Source organism: Neomonachus schauinslandi, chromosome 2 (assembly GCF_002201575.2).
Source record: "Neomonachus schauinslandi chromosome 2, ASM220157v2, whole genome shotgun sequence".
NCBI classification, from domain to species: Eukaryota; Metazoa; Chordata; class Mammalia; order Carnivora; family Phocidae; genus Neomonachus; species Neomonachus schauinslandi.
In genome coordinates, this window is record NC_058404.1 from 114,471,512 (window position 1) to 114,487,280 (window position 15,769).

Genomic DNA, 15,769 nt, shown 5'->3' on the forward strand with positions numbered 1-15,769 from the left:
CTTTGTTCATATCGTAATGCTCCGTTTTTTAAAACAGAAAGGGACATTTCATACGACAAGCCTCATTTGAGTCCCTGACATGTGGTTGTAAAGGGGTGGCAATCCCAGTGTACCCTTCACCGTTGACCATGTCCTTGGCATCAGCTGTAGGCTTTGTATTTATATTTAATAGAATGATCCTTGACTCCCAGCAGATTGAATCACCCAGCTTCACCTGCTCGAAATTCCTTTGACAGAAGTCAGTCTTTCAGCCCACCATCAGGAATTCTAAAGCTAAAATATAAATAGGCCTAAAGGGAACACACTGACTCATGTTCACACTGTGGCTGATGGCAGATGTGTTCTGAGATTGGGTTTTGAGGAGAGATGGAAAGGGACCCAGAACTAATATTAATTACCTACTAGGGTCCAGGCACACTTAATCTTTTGAACAATCTTGGAAGATAGGCATTCTTACACCCATGTCTGAGGTTCATAAAACAGAGACTCGGAGAATTTAAGTCATTTCTCAGAGTAACATAACTAAGTAGTGGAGACCATGCTTCGTCCCTACACCAAGCCACATGCCTGTGTGTATGGAAAGAGGGAGCTAAGAAGAGATAGGAGACTTTGTGTACTCCAGAAATTCTCCCCAGGGGCGGTACCAGCATAGTGCACAGTTAATGTCTGTTGAATGAACTGATGTGAATTCCATCAAAATGTTCGAAGCACTAATGTACTTAAAACCCTATGGTAACTCCCAATTGCCCATAGTTAGTAATTCTCTAACTTGTTCAGAAAGCAAAACACTTAGAAATCATGGGGCTCTTTTCAGAGCATGATAGATTTATATATTATGCCACGAATTAACTTACTGCTAATCAGATTTTGTGCAGACAATATCCAGCCCCAACAATTTAAGAAAAAATGTAAAATCAACACATTCATCACATACATTTATAGCTTTTTTCCCCTAAAAACTGGGAATCTTGGATTACCTTGCAGAAGACCCAAATTTTATGGTTTGCTATTTCTTTTTTCCAAAGTGTTGAATTTCTCCTGTAATGTTCAGAAGAAAAATATAATCTCCCTTGGTTTTATATAGCATACTCCTGGAAAATTCAGTGTTTTTTAAAACCATGCAAAAATACTTTTTTGTTTATACTTAAATGGAGTTTACCAATGCTTAGATAATAGTAAATAGGTTTCCCACCTACATAACAATCTGACTGGATATTGGACGGTCTCGTAGGACTCAGGACAATTTGTTGAGCAGGACTGTCCCATACATTACAGAATGCATAGCATCAGTGCCCCCGTACGTTTCCAACATGTCTCATAGCTGCTGTCTGAGCTTGAACCATTGACTCAAACAAATCTACCAAGAGCCATGAGCACCTGAACTAAACTAGACTGTGAGGTCTTGGAGGGCACTGGTGATATCATGTTCACCCTCAAAGCCCCACCCAGTGCCTGAAGCACAGATGTCCAACTCATTACCAAGGCGATGAAATGAATTCATGCATCCATGATGGGAGATTCTGGAGATTCCAAATCCAGTCTTCCGGAGCAAGGAAGTGACTTGCCACCATAACAGAAGTCACTAGTGGCAGAACCAGTGCCACGGTCCAGGTCTCTTGGCTTCTAGTATAATACTTTTTCTACTATATCAGGGATCTTCAAATTGTGGTCCTTCACACCTTTAATCTCCAGAGTTACCTGAAGACATCCCAAGGGGAACTGGGGCTTCACCAGTTTTAAGGAAAACAGTTTCTGGATTATCGATTACCCCTATGTCCTCTTTCCTAAAACTGATCTCCCCAAGAAGGAAGGCGTCACAGCTATTCTCCCTCTCATCCCCTCTTGTACAGTCATCTGTCTCCCATTTTACAAAAGAAAGGGTGGTGTTCCACGGTGCACTGACTGGAGGCCAATAAAATTTGGGGGCAATAAATGGACATTTTTAAATACCGAGATCAGCACAGTCTTCAAACAAAGAGCCTCCAATGGCTTCCCATCCACTCGAGAGCAGACCACACGTTTTGCAGGACTCGGCACAGGAGTACAAATAAATGTGTACTATCACATCAAATATCATGTCTAAACACTGGGAAAAGGGCGCCTGGGTGGCTCAGTCGGTTAAGCGTCTGCCTTCGGCTCAGGTCATGGTCCCAGGGTCCTGGGATCGAGTCCTGCATCGGGCTCCCTGCTCGGTGGGGCGCCTGCTTCTCCCTCTCCCTCTGCTGCTCCCCCTGCTTGTGCTCTCTCGCTTTGTCAAATAAATAAATAAAAATAAATAAACGAACACTGGCAAAGTATAAATTGAGCCAACCAATGATTTAACAAGATAAGTTCTAGCCTCTCTTTTGACAAACATACCTTCCAAAGGTCTTAAAGGCCAAGCCCAACATTATGATTCTAGGACTTGTCAGGGCTCTCTGCCTAAGCGTGGTGGCATAGGAGTAGCCTGTGCCCTGCCCAGCCCCATTTTTTCCAGACCTCTGGCCCTACCTACCTCAATGGGCTTCATGTGCCGCTGTGTGGCAGTTCAGCTCACACACATCCAAGCTCCTGGCACAGCCCCTGCAAATGCCCTCGGGCTTCCGGGGAGTACCTCAGGGGCACAGTTCTCCCTGAGAGATGGGCCAGAGAGGAGAACTCAGGCCGGGCAAGGGGGATTGGGATGCCTTGGGCGCGGGTATCTGAGGCCGTATGTACCCTCGGAGGGGGGGAACATATGCTCAGGGGTAGCATACCCTTCTAGTCCCCTGGACTCTTTGCTTATGGGGTGGGTTACTGGCAGGGAGAAGCCAGAGCAGAGGCCCCTCTTGCCCAGCTCTGAGGGCTGTAGCAGTCGGAACAGTGAGCTACAAGAACAGATACAATCTGGCACCCTGTGAACTTCCTAACCTCATCTCTCCTGCTTTCTCCCTCCACTCCAGCCACATGGCACCCTCTGGCCTCCAGACTGTCCTCTACGTGGAATGCTCTTTCCCAGATAAGCTGTTTTCAGCCTTCTCAGAGTAGCCGTCCCTCACACCACTGTTTCCCCCTGCATTCTGTCCTTTTTCCCTGCTTTACTTCTCTCTATAGATCAGTCATACTGTATATTCCATGTATTCACTCATTCATTCATTCATTTATTCATTGTCTGTCTCCCCTCATTAGAATGTAATTTCCATTAAGGCATGGATTTTTGTCTATTTTTTTTTATCCTCTTGCCCAGAACACTGCCTTATAAATAGTAAACGAATTATAAATAATGTTTGCTTAATTGATGTTCAAGAAATAAAAAAACAGTGGCAGGACTTTGTGTCTTCCCCTATCTCACACGTAAGGGAAATGCTAGACATTGGAGCAGGATATCCTGGCCCACACTGGGATGACCTGACCTCAGATGAAATGCAGAATGATGGGGAATGACAATTTTCACTTATCATCCTCCCCTCATTCATCTCCCTTAAATTATCAAAGAATAGATAATTCCTGAGAGAGAATCCCATGAAAGTGAAGCAAAAACAACACAGATGAAAGGGCGGTGCTGCTTTATTTTACCCAGGGGGCAAATGGGCGGCAGGACTCCATGCCTCTCTCTTTTGCTTTTCTTTCTTAGAATAGAATTGGGGAAATCACCAATCAGGAACAGACTTTCAACATAAAAAGTTTAAAATCCCATGGAAGAAATGGAATGATATGAGTCAAGAAGAAAAAAAGAATATAAATCATCCAACTGTTAAAAGAATCTATTCCTGTCTTTTTTTTTTTTTTAAGGTTGCTATGTAGCTTCAATTTGATATATTTAAAAGGTGATTTTTTTTCCCCAAATTATTCACATCTTTACTGTGCTGGAAATCATATTCTTTGCAATGATTTAAGTTTATAATGAAAAGTTTTAGACGATGATCTAAAAATGGGAAAAGGTCTACAAAGTTTTTCAAAAATTTTTAAGGGATATGCAAACAAAATCTTATTTATTTTTTTTTAAAGTTTATTTATTTTAGAGAAAGAGAGAGAGAGAGAGCATACAATCTGGAGGGACAGAGGGAGAGGGAAAGAGTCACAAGTAGACTCCATGCAGGGCGCAGAGCCTGGCTAGGTTTGATCTCAGGACTCCGAGATCACAACCTGAGCTGAAACCAGGAATCCAACACTCAACCAGCTATGCCACCCGGGTGCCCCAAGCAAAAATCATATTTAAAGACCATTGCACTGTACCACTGTTTTAGTGGTATATTGCTATGTAACAGACTACCTCAAAATTTAATGGGGTAAAACAACCACTTTATTTTTTCTCATCATCCTTTGGGTTAGACTCAACAAGGCAGTTTTCTGCTGGTCTTGAGGTTTCTCATGCAGTTGCAATTAGATGGCAGCTGTAGCTGGAAGCAGGGGCCATCTAGGGCGGGGAGGGTCCACAAACTACAACCTGTGGGCCCAATCTGTCCCAACACCAGTTTTTGTAAATAAAGCTCTACTGGAACACAGCTATGAGCATTCACTTAGGTACTGTCTAGGGCTGCTTCTGCACTATCAGTAGAGTTGAATAGTTTTATCGAAGACCATATAGCTTACAAAGTCTTTGTACGACTTATATTAAGATGCAGTAAACATCTGAATTTTCTTTAAGGCCATTTGTTCTTTAGGAATGTCAAGCTGTAAGCCTACTCCCAACCCGAGAGAGAAAAAAGAGAGCAAGCACACAACGTGAGCAAGTGAAGCCCTCAGGCTATTTGCACAGGCCAAGGAATACAGAAGCTGAATGAATATTAGGGGAATTCAGTCAATAATTCTGATCCCTTTCTTCCTTAATGGTAGGTTGATGCCTAAATTATCTAGGGGATTGCATAATTTAAATATCCTCTAATGCAGAGGAGAGTGTCTTTGCTCCTAACTAAACAGTTTAGAAACGCTTTTTCCTAAAAGGGAAGTTTTTCCTAAGAAAGCTAAAAACAGTTTAGGAAAGCTTTTTCCATTAGTCTCCCTTAGGAAGGAAAGGAGGCACACATCTTTTGGCTCTGGGGCCACATAGGTGGACTAAAAGCTATAGAGTAGCAGGGATGTTCCCTCTTAGTGATTAACAATTTGTTCTCACAAATCAGATTCATTCAGCTGCAAATACTGAGTGAATTGGGTTGCATGAATTGCTTTTATTTTTTATACAATCTCTTTCTTAAGGCATCTGCACATGTTGGTTCTTATGTGTGGAATGTTCTCTTTACTTGTCAGCCAGCTAAAATCTACTTATCCTTGCCACAATATTAAATGTCACTTCCTCAGAAAAGCCTACTTTACCATCCTGTGAGGGTTCTTTCTTGCCCTGTTTCACAACGTAGTTTCTTTTTATGATTCTTATCCCAAAGTGTGCAATTAAAAATGTATTTGTTTCCTTATCTAACATGGTATCCCCTATGTGCCACGAGAGCAGGGAAGAGTGTTTTGTTGACTATTGTATTATTATTTACCCAACAACACAATTTCTGTAACACAGTCGTTTCTAATAAATATTTGGTGAGTGAACGAATGAAAGCTAAAGCAAATTTTAAGACTATAAATGTAGTGGCAAAAATATTTATATAATCCTTCAAATTAACCAGGAACATTTAAGATTTACTCAAAATTACTGAACAGCTAATATTTTGGAAACCAGAAAGCATCTTTTGATCCAGAATTATTGTGGGTCTTATCCTTTAGAAAGGAAATTCATGAAGACTGTCTTAACTTTTCTACTCCTGGTTTAGAATACAGTGTTTATCACATCTAGTTCTCATTGTTTAAAGAGATGAAACTTGCACCTTTGCAAGGTTTTTGTTTTCCTCTACATTCACACAACTGGATTCAATAAACGCTTTTTGTATTTTTTAAAATCAGATTCCAGAATATTCAGAATCAAAGCATTAATAAGCACTTATTACAATTTTAAAGTGTAAATCATTATCAAATATGTACCAGATATATGTAGAGCTCCTGAAACTAACAGCATCATATTTAAGTTGTGATGATAGGCTATAACTTGAGTAATAGCCAGTTGCTTGCTGGTAATATTTTTTTTTTTTAAAGATTTTATTTATTTATTTGACAGAGAGAGACACAGCGAGAGAAGGAACACAAGCAGGGGTAGTGGGAGAGGGAGAAGCAGGCTTCCCGCTGAGCAGGGAGCCCGATGCGGGGCTCGATCCCAGGATCCTGGGATCATGACCTGAGCCGAAGGCAGACACTTAACGACTGAGCCACCCAGTCGCCCCTTGCTGGTAATATTTTTTTTAAGATTTTCTTTATTTGACAGAGAGCGTGCACAAGCAGGCAGAATGGCAGTCAGAGGGAGAGGGAGAAGCAGGCTCCCCGTTGAGCAGAGAGCCGGACATGGGGCTCGATCCCAGGACCCCGGGGATCATGACCTGAGCTGAAGGCAGACGCTTAACCAACTGAGCCACCCAGGTGCCCCAGGTGTAAATGCTGGTAATATTTAACATCCAACTCCCAAGGAGGGAAACGAATTTTTGTAGCATTTGCTGATTTCCCAGGTGTAAAATACTCCCACCATGCCAATTTCAAGGTACCAACCTGACATCAGTGAACAGAGCTGGGAAGAGATGCACACAACTGGCTCTCACAGCCTGAGCGAGCTCGCTCCACAACCACTGGTTCTGTTGGTTAATACCTAATACTTATAAACTCTTACGCCTATAAACTCTTACTAAGTAATCCATCTCAGAGAAAAACCTTAATATTCAGCCCTGCTTCACAATCTTACTCCACAAGAATTGTATATGATTTTAATTGGTGTGATAAGCAATAGTTTATAGTTGAAGCTGGACATAGTCCTGACTATCAGAATTCTGGGAACCCAAGCTCCAAATCATTAAGGTAAAAATTTTAAGTATGTTATTACACTGCTGAAAATAAACTTAATTTACTTATTTAAACGTATGGAGATTTCCTGCTTTTAAGGGTGGAAGACCCCCTCTCCCATCCTTCTAATAGAATTTAAAAGCAATTCAATGGAAGGAGAAATACTAGACTTTAAAAAAAACACTGACTACATTCGCATGTCTTTTTAGGAAACTGTCGAGAATACTTAAGTCACAGACACAGAACTGGATTCAATAAAAGCTTCATTTTGCCTTTTCACAAAATCAAAACGCAGAACAGTGCAGAATTCATTTTGGTCACTTGGGCAGAGTTGGCACTATATTCATTACCCATCTATGTTCTTCTCGATCTACACACTACAGGACGAATTCTGCACTGCTGAGTGCTGGGGTGGGTGAAGGAAGCTGGACTGCACAGTGCGAGGGGGAGAGGTTCAGAGGAGAGGCGTAAGTAAAGGGCAGCTGAAGAAGTGTGCCCTGTGGGGGGCGCCTGGGTGGCTCAGTCATTAGGCGTCTGCCTTCGGCTCAGGTCATGATCCCAGGGTCCTGGGATCGAGCCCCGCATCGGGCTCCCTGCTCAGCGGGAAGCCTGCTTCTCCCTCTCCCACTCCCCCTGCTTGCGTTCCCTCTCTCACTGTCAAAAACAAACAAAAAGTGTGGCCTGTGGTCAAGAACTTCAGTGGCTAAACTAACACACGTGAAGAAATGGGTCACCAATTAGGCACATCTCACACCATTAATGTTATGTACATTAGCAGGTCTGCGTCCCCCTCAAAATTCCTACCCTAATCCCCAATGTGATGGTGTTAAGTAGCGGGAGGCCTTTGGGAGATAATTGAATCTTGAGGGTGAAGTCCTCATAATGGCATCAGCACCCTTTAAGAGACGCACGAGAGCTTGCTTCTCCCTCCATCATGTGAGGATACAAGGAGCCAGCCCTCTGCTAACCAGTAAGAGGGCCCTCACTAAGAACTGAATCTGAATCTGCCAGCACCGTGATCTTAGCCCTATCAGTCTCTATAACTGAGATATATTTGTAGTTTAAGTCCCTCAGTCTGTGGTAATTAGTTACAGCAGCCTGAGCAGACTAAGACGCTTAGGAAGCAATACTACAAACCCCAGGAACTAAACTTTATTTACGTACCATACTTCAGTGCCAGCTTATGAATTTAAAAACAATCAACATAAACGAAATGATCAAATATATAAGAATGGTCACAGTATTAAAAAAAGAGAAAAACTGGGAATAACCTAAATGTTCAAAAGAGTCAATTATGGCGCATAGATTTGATGGCAGATGCAGCCACTAAAGTATTTCTCCATTAAGTGGGTTGAAAATTTATATAGTATGCCTCCAACTTTGATTTAAAAATCTCTCCTGTGCCTAGAAAACAAAATGGGAAAACATCAAACTGTTAAATGATAACCTGTATACTGAAATGAAGGGATTTTTTTCATTTTATTTTTCCATACTTTTCAAATTGTTTGCAGGCGTTTTATAAAAGTGAGAATGTTCCAAATTTTAAAAAGGCTAAACCATTTAACAAATTCTTTGAAATGTAACTTTAATGCTTTAGCTTTCTCAAATTTCTCAGTCCACTCATTTTGCTGAAGCTTAGTGGTACTCACCAGGTAGTCCGTGTTCAGGAAAGCTGTCCTACGGCACCCTGTGTGGTAGACGGAAGCACCCGGATGCTGGGCTGGCAAATGGGAGGCTATCCCCTCCACAGCCAGTATTAAACAATTACCATCTCAAGCCTTTCAAAAACTAGTCTACAAAGCAAATAACTGAATTAAATGTTAAGGCATTGTTTTTCAATGTTATTTTTAAAAGTACTCATTTTCACATTCTTAGACCGAACACACCACAGGATCACCAAACTTGTCCCTGCAATGTAGGTCAACCTAAGTCATGGTGAAATGAGAGGTTAATCTACCTCAGAATTCCATTTTTCGTTATGTCCCCATTAGAAATCTTATATTGTGTTTAAACAATTAGGGTACAACAGCATTACAGAAGGTAACTCTTACCTGGTTACTTAACAAGCCTTAGGATTGTCAGGTGTTTAGGGACGCCTGATGGATCTCAACTGTCTGAGGCCATGCTGACAAAAGGAGCCTTAGCTATCATCTCGTGTTTATGGGGAGTGACAGTCGATTTCAACCACTAAGTATGTCATTTGCAAAAATCCTAAAAACAGATGGCTCTGGGTACTATTATACAACCTGTGTGCCTCAGTTTCCTTATTTGTAAACTGGGGATAACAGAGGCATCACAGGGTTGTTAAAGGGACTCAGATGTGAAGTACTTTGAAGTGTCAAGCACGTGGCAAACCCAGTGTTAGAAATTCTTTACTGCCTGAGTTCCTCTGCCAGCTTAGCCACTTACTAGTTCCAGGACACCTTTCCTCTTCTGCAAAAATGTTTAAAAATTGTGTCTATCAGGAAGTTAGCTTTTTCCTTCCTAAAAGGGCAGTCATTTATAAGAGGAAAACACTCCCCTGCCCGAGACATCTAAGTTACATCACACCAGTAACAGGAACATCTATATTGAGGAAAAGGGTCAAAATATACAGAATTCTCCTGACGCCTAGATTTCTTGGCTTGTGCAAATAGCCTGGGGGCTCTGCTCTCCATCCTCCCTTGAAATTAAAAATAAGCTTGACATGATCTGAAAAAATGGTCTTGGAAGGCAATTCAAATGAACTTACGTATGCAGAATACTAGAAAGTGCTTGGTACAGTCTAAGCACTCTTAAGAATGAGCTATCCTTACTATCTTTACATACTTTTGTATTATTAAGAGTTGTTAGAAACAATATTACATAGCTTTCAAGAATGTAACTAAGGTCTGCTATTTTAATTTTCTGAACTGATTATAAATTCAACAATCAACCAGAATTTGAATTTCATTAGACCCATGACATGAAGTTTTGTATACAAGAGCTCATTATTTGCTGAATATGAAGTTCTGAGCTCTCCAAAATAGACCATTTTGAACTGAAGTGAACCAAGGAAATGGAAAGTTTAAGTAAGATGGTGTAAAAAAGATTCCATTTCAAGTAACTTATTGAACACTGTCATTTCTGTCCTATCAACGTTGGTGAAGGAGATTCTATGGAAATGATTCAGTGGAATTAAAAGAAACTTCCAGGGGCGCCTGGGTGGCTCAGTAGGTTAAGCGTCTGCCTTCGGCTCAGGTCATGATCCCAGGGTCCTGGGATCGAGTCCCCAATCAGACTCTCTGCTCAGTGGGGAGCCTGCTTCTCCCTCTCCCTGTCTGCCACTCTGCCTACTTGTGATCTGTCAAATAAACAAAATCTTAAAAAAAAAAAAAAAAAAAAAGAGTCCAGGTATTTTAAGGGCCACTCTTCTCAAACCATCCCAAGTCTTCCAGAGCTGCCATCAAAAAACTCTACCTATCATTGACCTCCAATTCCTGTCTTTCAGAAAAAGTAATCACCTAAAAATCATGGAATCCCCAAACACCACACAGAAACAGGTATACAAACAAATTACAACAGCAATAACAGATCAAGCCTTCTGATTTTTTTTTATTACTCAAAAAAGCTTCATTTTTTTATTTAGCTTTCTGACTCTGTGCTTGGGCCTTCAACACTTTCACAACGATTTTCTGCTCCTCGATAAGGAAAGCACGCTTGATCCTAGAAAGAAAAATATTAAATGAATACTTAAAAGTAAATGAAACCTGCAAGTACAGACAAAACACTTAGGAGCTGAAATTAGATGGCTAGACTCGTTTAGCTGAAGGTCTCCTTCCTACGCTGGCATTTAAAGCAGGATAATCCCTCAATTCTATGTAATTGCACCTGCCCTCTTCTGAGTCATGAAGGAATTAATGTGTGCGGAACCAAAATGGTGGGTTAAAAGCTATTAGCAAGAGGCACGTTCTCAAGTGTAACGATTCTGCAGTCTGACTGTCTGGAGCCAACTCTGCTACTTACTAGCTAGGTAACTAGCAAGTTACCTTCTCTGCTGTAAGGTACAGCAGTAAGTTCATACCCATTTCACAAGGCTTTATGAAGATTAAACTTGGAAGGAGTTGCAATTTCTGTACTTTGAACCTCCATTTAGAGAGGAAGTACATTTTATTAATCACTATTATTACAGTGCCTAGGACCTGACAAACAGCAGGTACTCACTACCACTTGTTAAAAGCAAAGTTACCTCCACAGAGAAAGCAAATTCCCACAAAAACCTGTCCCACTTATACTCTTATTGGTCCCCTGGTTATCTAATTATATTAAACGCAGCCTAAAATCCCTGGGATTTTGGACTCCTTCAAATCTCCCCAATGTTAATTACACTATAGAAACACAACTGATGCCACTCTCAGGACCCTTAAAAATCCCCTAAACTTACTCAGAGACCAGACTCCTCTCAGAGTCACAGCTAATACTAACCTATAGCCTACCAGCAGATCTACACCCAAATCTCTAAGAGCTAGGGCCTGTAAATCGTACTTTTAATAAACGTGCCCATGATTATGTTTAGCCAAGTCTGGGAACAAGGAGTAAAAAACCAAACCCCTTTCGCTTAAAACCAATTCATGACCCTCTCATCTCTAATGTACCTTTTCAATCTCATTTCTCAGTCCTCTACATTCCTTGCCTACAATGCCCTTTCAACCTCTTGGCCAACATTTACCTATCATTCAGGTACCACCTCAAATACCATTCCCAGAGTTCCAGCTACCTGGAAGTAATTTCTCCTCTAAACTTCAATCATAGTTCAGTTTTTTTGTATTTCATGGAAGTTCCATTTACCTTGTATTTGAATTACTGTAACATGCCTTACCATCCCCTTACAAATTAACTCCTGAAAGGCAGAGTGAACTTGCAAGTTTGGTGCCAGATTTGGTTAAGAAACTGAGCTCAACCACTTTATAGAACTAGCTGAATAAACTGGAGGCAACCCACTTTCTGAACCAGTTCCTTAACTTAAGTCTTTAGAGGCAATTCATGTTTATAAAATCAATGAGGTTAAAAGCAAGGGTCTCAATAAAACCTAGAATGAATCCCAGTGCTGCCCCTTACTGGCTATGAGAATTTAAACAAGCCTTGGTTTTGGGGCGCCTGGGTGGCTCAGTCGGTAAGCGTCTGCTCTCTGCTCAGGTCATGATCCCAGGGTCCTGGGATCGAGCCCCGCGTCGGGCTTGCTGCTCAGTGGGGAGCCTGCTTCTCCCTCTCCCCCTCCCCCTGCTTGTGTTCCCTCTCTCGCTGTGTCTGTCAAATAAATAAATAAAATCTTAAAAAAAAAAACAAGCCTTGGTTTCTTCACAAAAAATAGAATAGAAACCCCTCCCTGATGGACCTGTGACAATGTTCATCATTAAAATGCCCAGTAAATGTTACCATCATAAACGCCACTGTTTCCACTCCTACCTAGGCCACTACCAATTCTTTCACATACCCAAGTCGCATCCTCTACCTGGAACATGCTCATCTCCTATGACCCTCCCCACCAAGCCTTTAGGTCTTAATGCAGGTGGCATTGCCTCGCCTTCCCAAGCACTCACCTTTTGTTGAACGAATGTGGTTACTATCCATCCTGCTGCAGTTTTAGTTTCCAGCCCACCAAAGGTCTCCCGGCCCTGCTCGAAACCCATCAATCCCTCCATATTTAAGGATCAAGCTAAAAATTTGTCTTGTAAGGGCCTTCATGATCTGTGACTTCCACCTCTTGTCTATCACCTCCTACAACACTCTGCTCCAGCCACACTAGAACTACATGTAGTTGTTTTGTTCCCACTTTTAAGACCTTCTGCTCTCCATCTACCCATCTGACAACTTAATAGTTTACCTGCCTCCCCTATTTCTACATCTAGCATAAGGATGCCCCCAATCGCAAGTGAATTAATTTGAACCAGCATCATTTATTTGTTTTACAGCACCAATTATCCCTAGTCTAGAGGATTCTAAAATATGCAACTTTAATTTAAATTTCACCAGTCTTCTATGATTAGCATGCAATGGAACAGACATATGCATTTAAGAACGTTATATTTACCTGTCACGAACACACTTAGCACACATGGAACCACCATAGGCCCTGCTGACGTGTTTTTTTGTTTTGGACAACCTCATAAGGACTTTAGGTCTCACAGCACGAACCTGCAAAGTCAACGTTGAGATTATTTTGTGATGCTTTAACAGAAACTGTCCTGGATTCAACATGTGACAAGTATAAACACTAAACCAGGTCAGAACAGGAAATGATATACTGATTTATCTGAAAGGCATTTCACTGTATCTGTCACACAGGCTTTAAAAGTCTATGTTCTTGACAGACTTGGATCATGGATGCTTAAGTACTTCTCAACCTTCCTAGTGGTGACCTCTCCTTCGCTTATTCCCTTACCAAAATATTATGCTCGCTAGTTCTTGTTATTCAGAGCAGAAGGATCACTTACTCCTCGAAGTCGGCCTGGGCACACGCCACATGCAGATTTTGGTGCTTTCCCAACCTTCTTGGTATAAAGGTAAACGATTCTATTACCAGGGGTTCGGGACCTAGGAAGTGAGATAATAGGGAAAAGCTCAGCATTCTGCAGAGTGAACAACAATATGAATTTAAATTTTAGAAATACTTACAGCCTAGTTTTGTTAGAGGCTGTATTATAGGACAGCCTACGACGGTAGGTCAAACGCTGGACCATTCTGAATGTCTAAATTAAGAATGGAATAAAACTGCATTGTAGAAATAATTCAAACCTCACAACAAAACAGCATCACATAATATATACATTCCATATACATATTCTTACATACAATAATCCTTAAAGTATCTTATGAAAAGAATTCCATACTTTAAAACTACTTATATTTAAAAGTGATTGGTAAGAACGCTAGGAGGCCCATGTTTGTTTTCCTGATAGTAATCAATGATGGTACTTCGTTAAAATTTGCCAGACTTATTCCTCAGTAAGTCTGATTCTGTTTGGTGGTGTCCAGAAAAATGCTAGTAACAGGTAAATTTAGAAGTTTTTAAAGGAAAACCGCGCCTGAACACAAAAGTTGAATCCTCACTTATGCCATCTCCTGGAATATACTGCACAAGGGGCTAGCTAGCCTCCTTGTCTCTAAAATAGATTTTTACTGAGTTCCCACGGCTGTCATCAAGATTAAATGACATAAGCTAACCTGCTCAACCTACTGCAGTGCCTGTCACATAAAAGATGCTCAAGAATCAGTGTCTTGCCCCAAAGTAGCATGTGGGACAAGTCAAGCGCCAAATAATATTTTGGCATCAAAGTGTCTTTGAATTATGGCATCTGGGGTTTTTTCCTCATTTATCAACTGGAAATAATACTGCCGAATGAGGTCACTTAGCAAATCGGTTATGCAAGTACGCACAGGAGCCGTTTTTCAGTTAACCACTCAAAGTAACATGAAAACGTAAACAAGACTTGAATCCTTTTTTTTTTTTTTTTTACTTCTAACTTCGTAATCACTTCATCACACGACATGTAAAAGAAAATAGCGTGCATTTGTTGTTATAAGCTCCTTACTAACATTACACTAAAACATAATTGTCAGACACCAAAAGGGACACCGAAGGCCAATGCGAGAGATCCAAACAGCCACCATTCCGTTAACAGCCCCAAAACCAAGACAGAATACTCCCTATTAACATTTTATCTTCCTTGGTATTGGCCTTGGAAATGAAAACATTTTGAAATAACGACCCGAACATGCTGGTCGTCCGCCCTCCCAAAGCCTGAACACATCTACAGGTCCAATGATAAAACGTGGGCCTAAGATATGAAAATGTTCTGCGATTTCGCAGTCTCAACCAGCCGGACCACAACTCGTGGGTCCCCAAACGCAACTTAGAAGGCGGCAAAGCCCCGAGCGGTAAGCTCCGGCTACTCCCGGCTCCGGAGGGGAGATCCGGTTTGATGGCTGTCCGAAGCTAAAAATCCGAAGACCTGCTCACCACCAGCTCTCCTCCTGAACCTTTATCCCCACGCCAGTTCAAAAGGCTGAGGCTGAGAGATCCTGGCTCCCCCAACTCCCCGGATGGCAGCCGATTGTAGAGGGAGTAGCAATAGGGAAAAGGAAAAAGCAACCATACCTACGGACACCGTCCCCGGAAGAGAAAAAGGGAAGTGCTTGCAAGTTTAAAGGTTAACTATGATTGCGTCGGACGGGAAATTACGTCAGAACCAGCGCCGCCTTGTAGTACGGATGCCACTCAGCTCCCCTCCATGGGCGGGAGATGCATAGCGCCGCCATGTTGTACGGCAACTGGCGTGCCGTCCCTGCCTGGGGGCTTGGATGCCCGTCAGCATTCCACAACAGCGCCGCATAAAGCTCTTTTGGGAATCGCTGTAGAAACAAATGCAAATGACAAAGGGAGCTGCAAAGGGCCGAGGTGGGACAAAATCAACTTTTTTCGTTCTGAGGGGCGCTAGGACACATTTAGCCTAAAGAGCACCAGGTTTTTTGTTAGTCGTGGGTTTAGATCCCAATTCAGACACTTGTTAATTAGGTGACCTTTGAGGAGTTACTCTCTTTAATTTTCCCTTCTTTTTTCTTGTCATTCATTCAAAGCACAAGGTTAACAAATTGGATTAAAATCCAGTATCTGCTAATTATTAGCTGTGTTACTTTGAGCAAGTCTTTAAATGAGTTATGCCATGATCAAAGGCACAATAAAATTAAAGCACTTAGCACAGGTCTTGTCCAAAGCAAGTGCTCAATAAATGGTGGCTAATCTTATGATTATGTACAGAGCTTCACATAGGTCATAAAGTTTGCGCTGCGCCTTAAATATGAGGAGGAAGGGGCGCCTGGGTGGCTCAGTTGGTTAAGCGACTGCCTTCGGCTCAGGTCATGACCCTGGAGTCCCGGCATTGAGTCCCACTTCGGGCTCCCTGCTCAGCCGGGAGGGGGGGGG

At 41.8% G+C, this 15,769-nt stretch overlaps 1 protein-coding gene across 1 annotated transcript; it reads right to left on the reverse strand.

Annotated features, from left to right (window-relative positions):
- Positions 1-10,381: 10,381 nt before the first annotated feature.
- On the reverse strand, positions 10,382-14,984 carry RPL34 (ribosomal protein L34). The gene is made up of 5 exons (XM_021684504.1): positions 14,945-14,984; positions 13,462-13,535; positions 13,281-13,380; positions 12,878-12,981; positions 10,382-10,512 (listed from the first exon to the last, which is right to left on the reverse strand). The coding sequence occupies exons 2-5, from the start codon at positions 13,524-13,526 to the stop codon at positions 10,428-10,430; spliced, it is 354 nt and encodes a 117-aa protein (XP_021540179.1). The 5' UTR covers positions 13,527-13,535; positions 14,945-14,984; the 3' UTR covers positions 10,382-10,427.
- Positions 14,985-15,769: the final 785 nt, after the last annotated feature.

Excerpts from the sequence above, each read along its gene's own strand:
- RPL34 (XM_021684504.1), bottom strand. The coding sequence starts at position 13,526 with ATGGTCCAGCGTTTGACCTACCGTCGTAGGCTGTCCTATAATACAGCC. Across the intron at positions 13,381-13,461 it reads GCCTCTAACAAAACTAGGCT|GTCCCGAACCCCTGGTAATA; the intron begins GTAAGTATTTCT and ends CTCACTTCCTAG. Across the intron at positions 10,513-12,877 it reads GCTAAGTGTGTTCGTGACAG|GATCAAGCGTGCTTTCCTTA; the intron begins GTAAATATAACG and ends TTTTCTTTCTAG.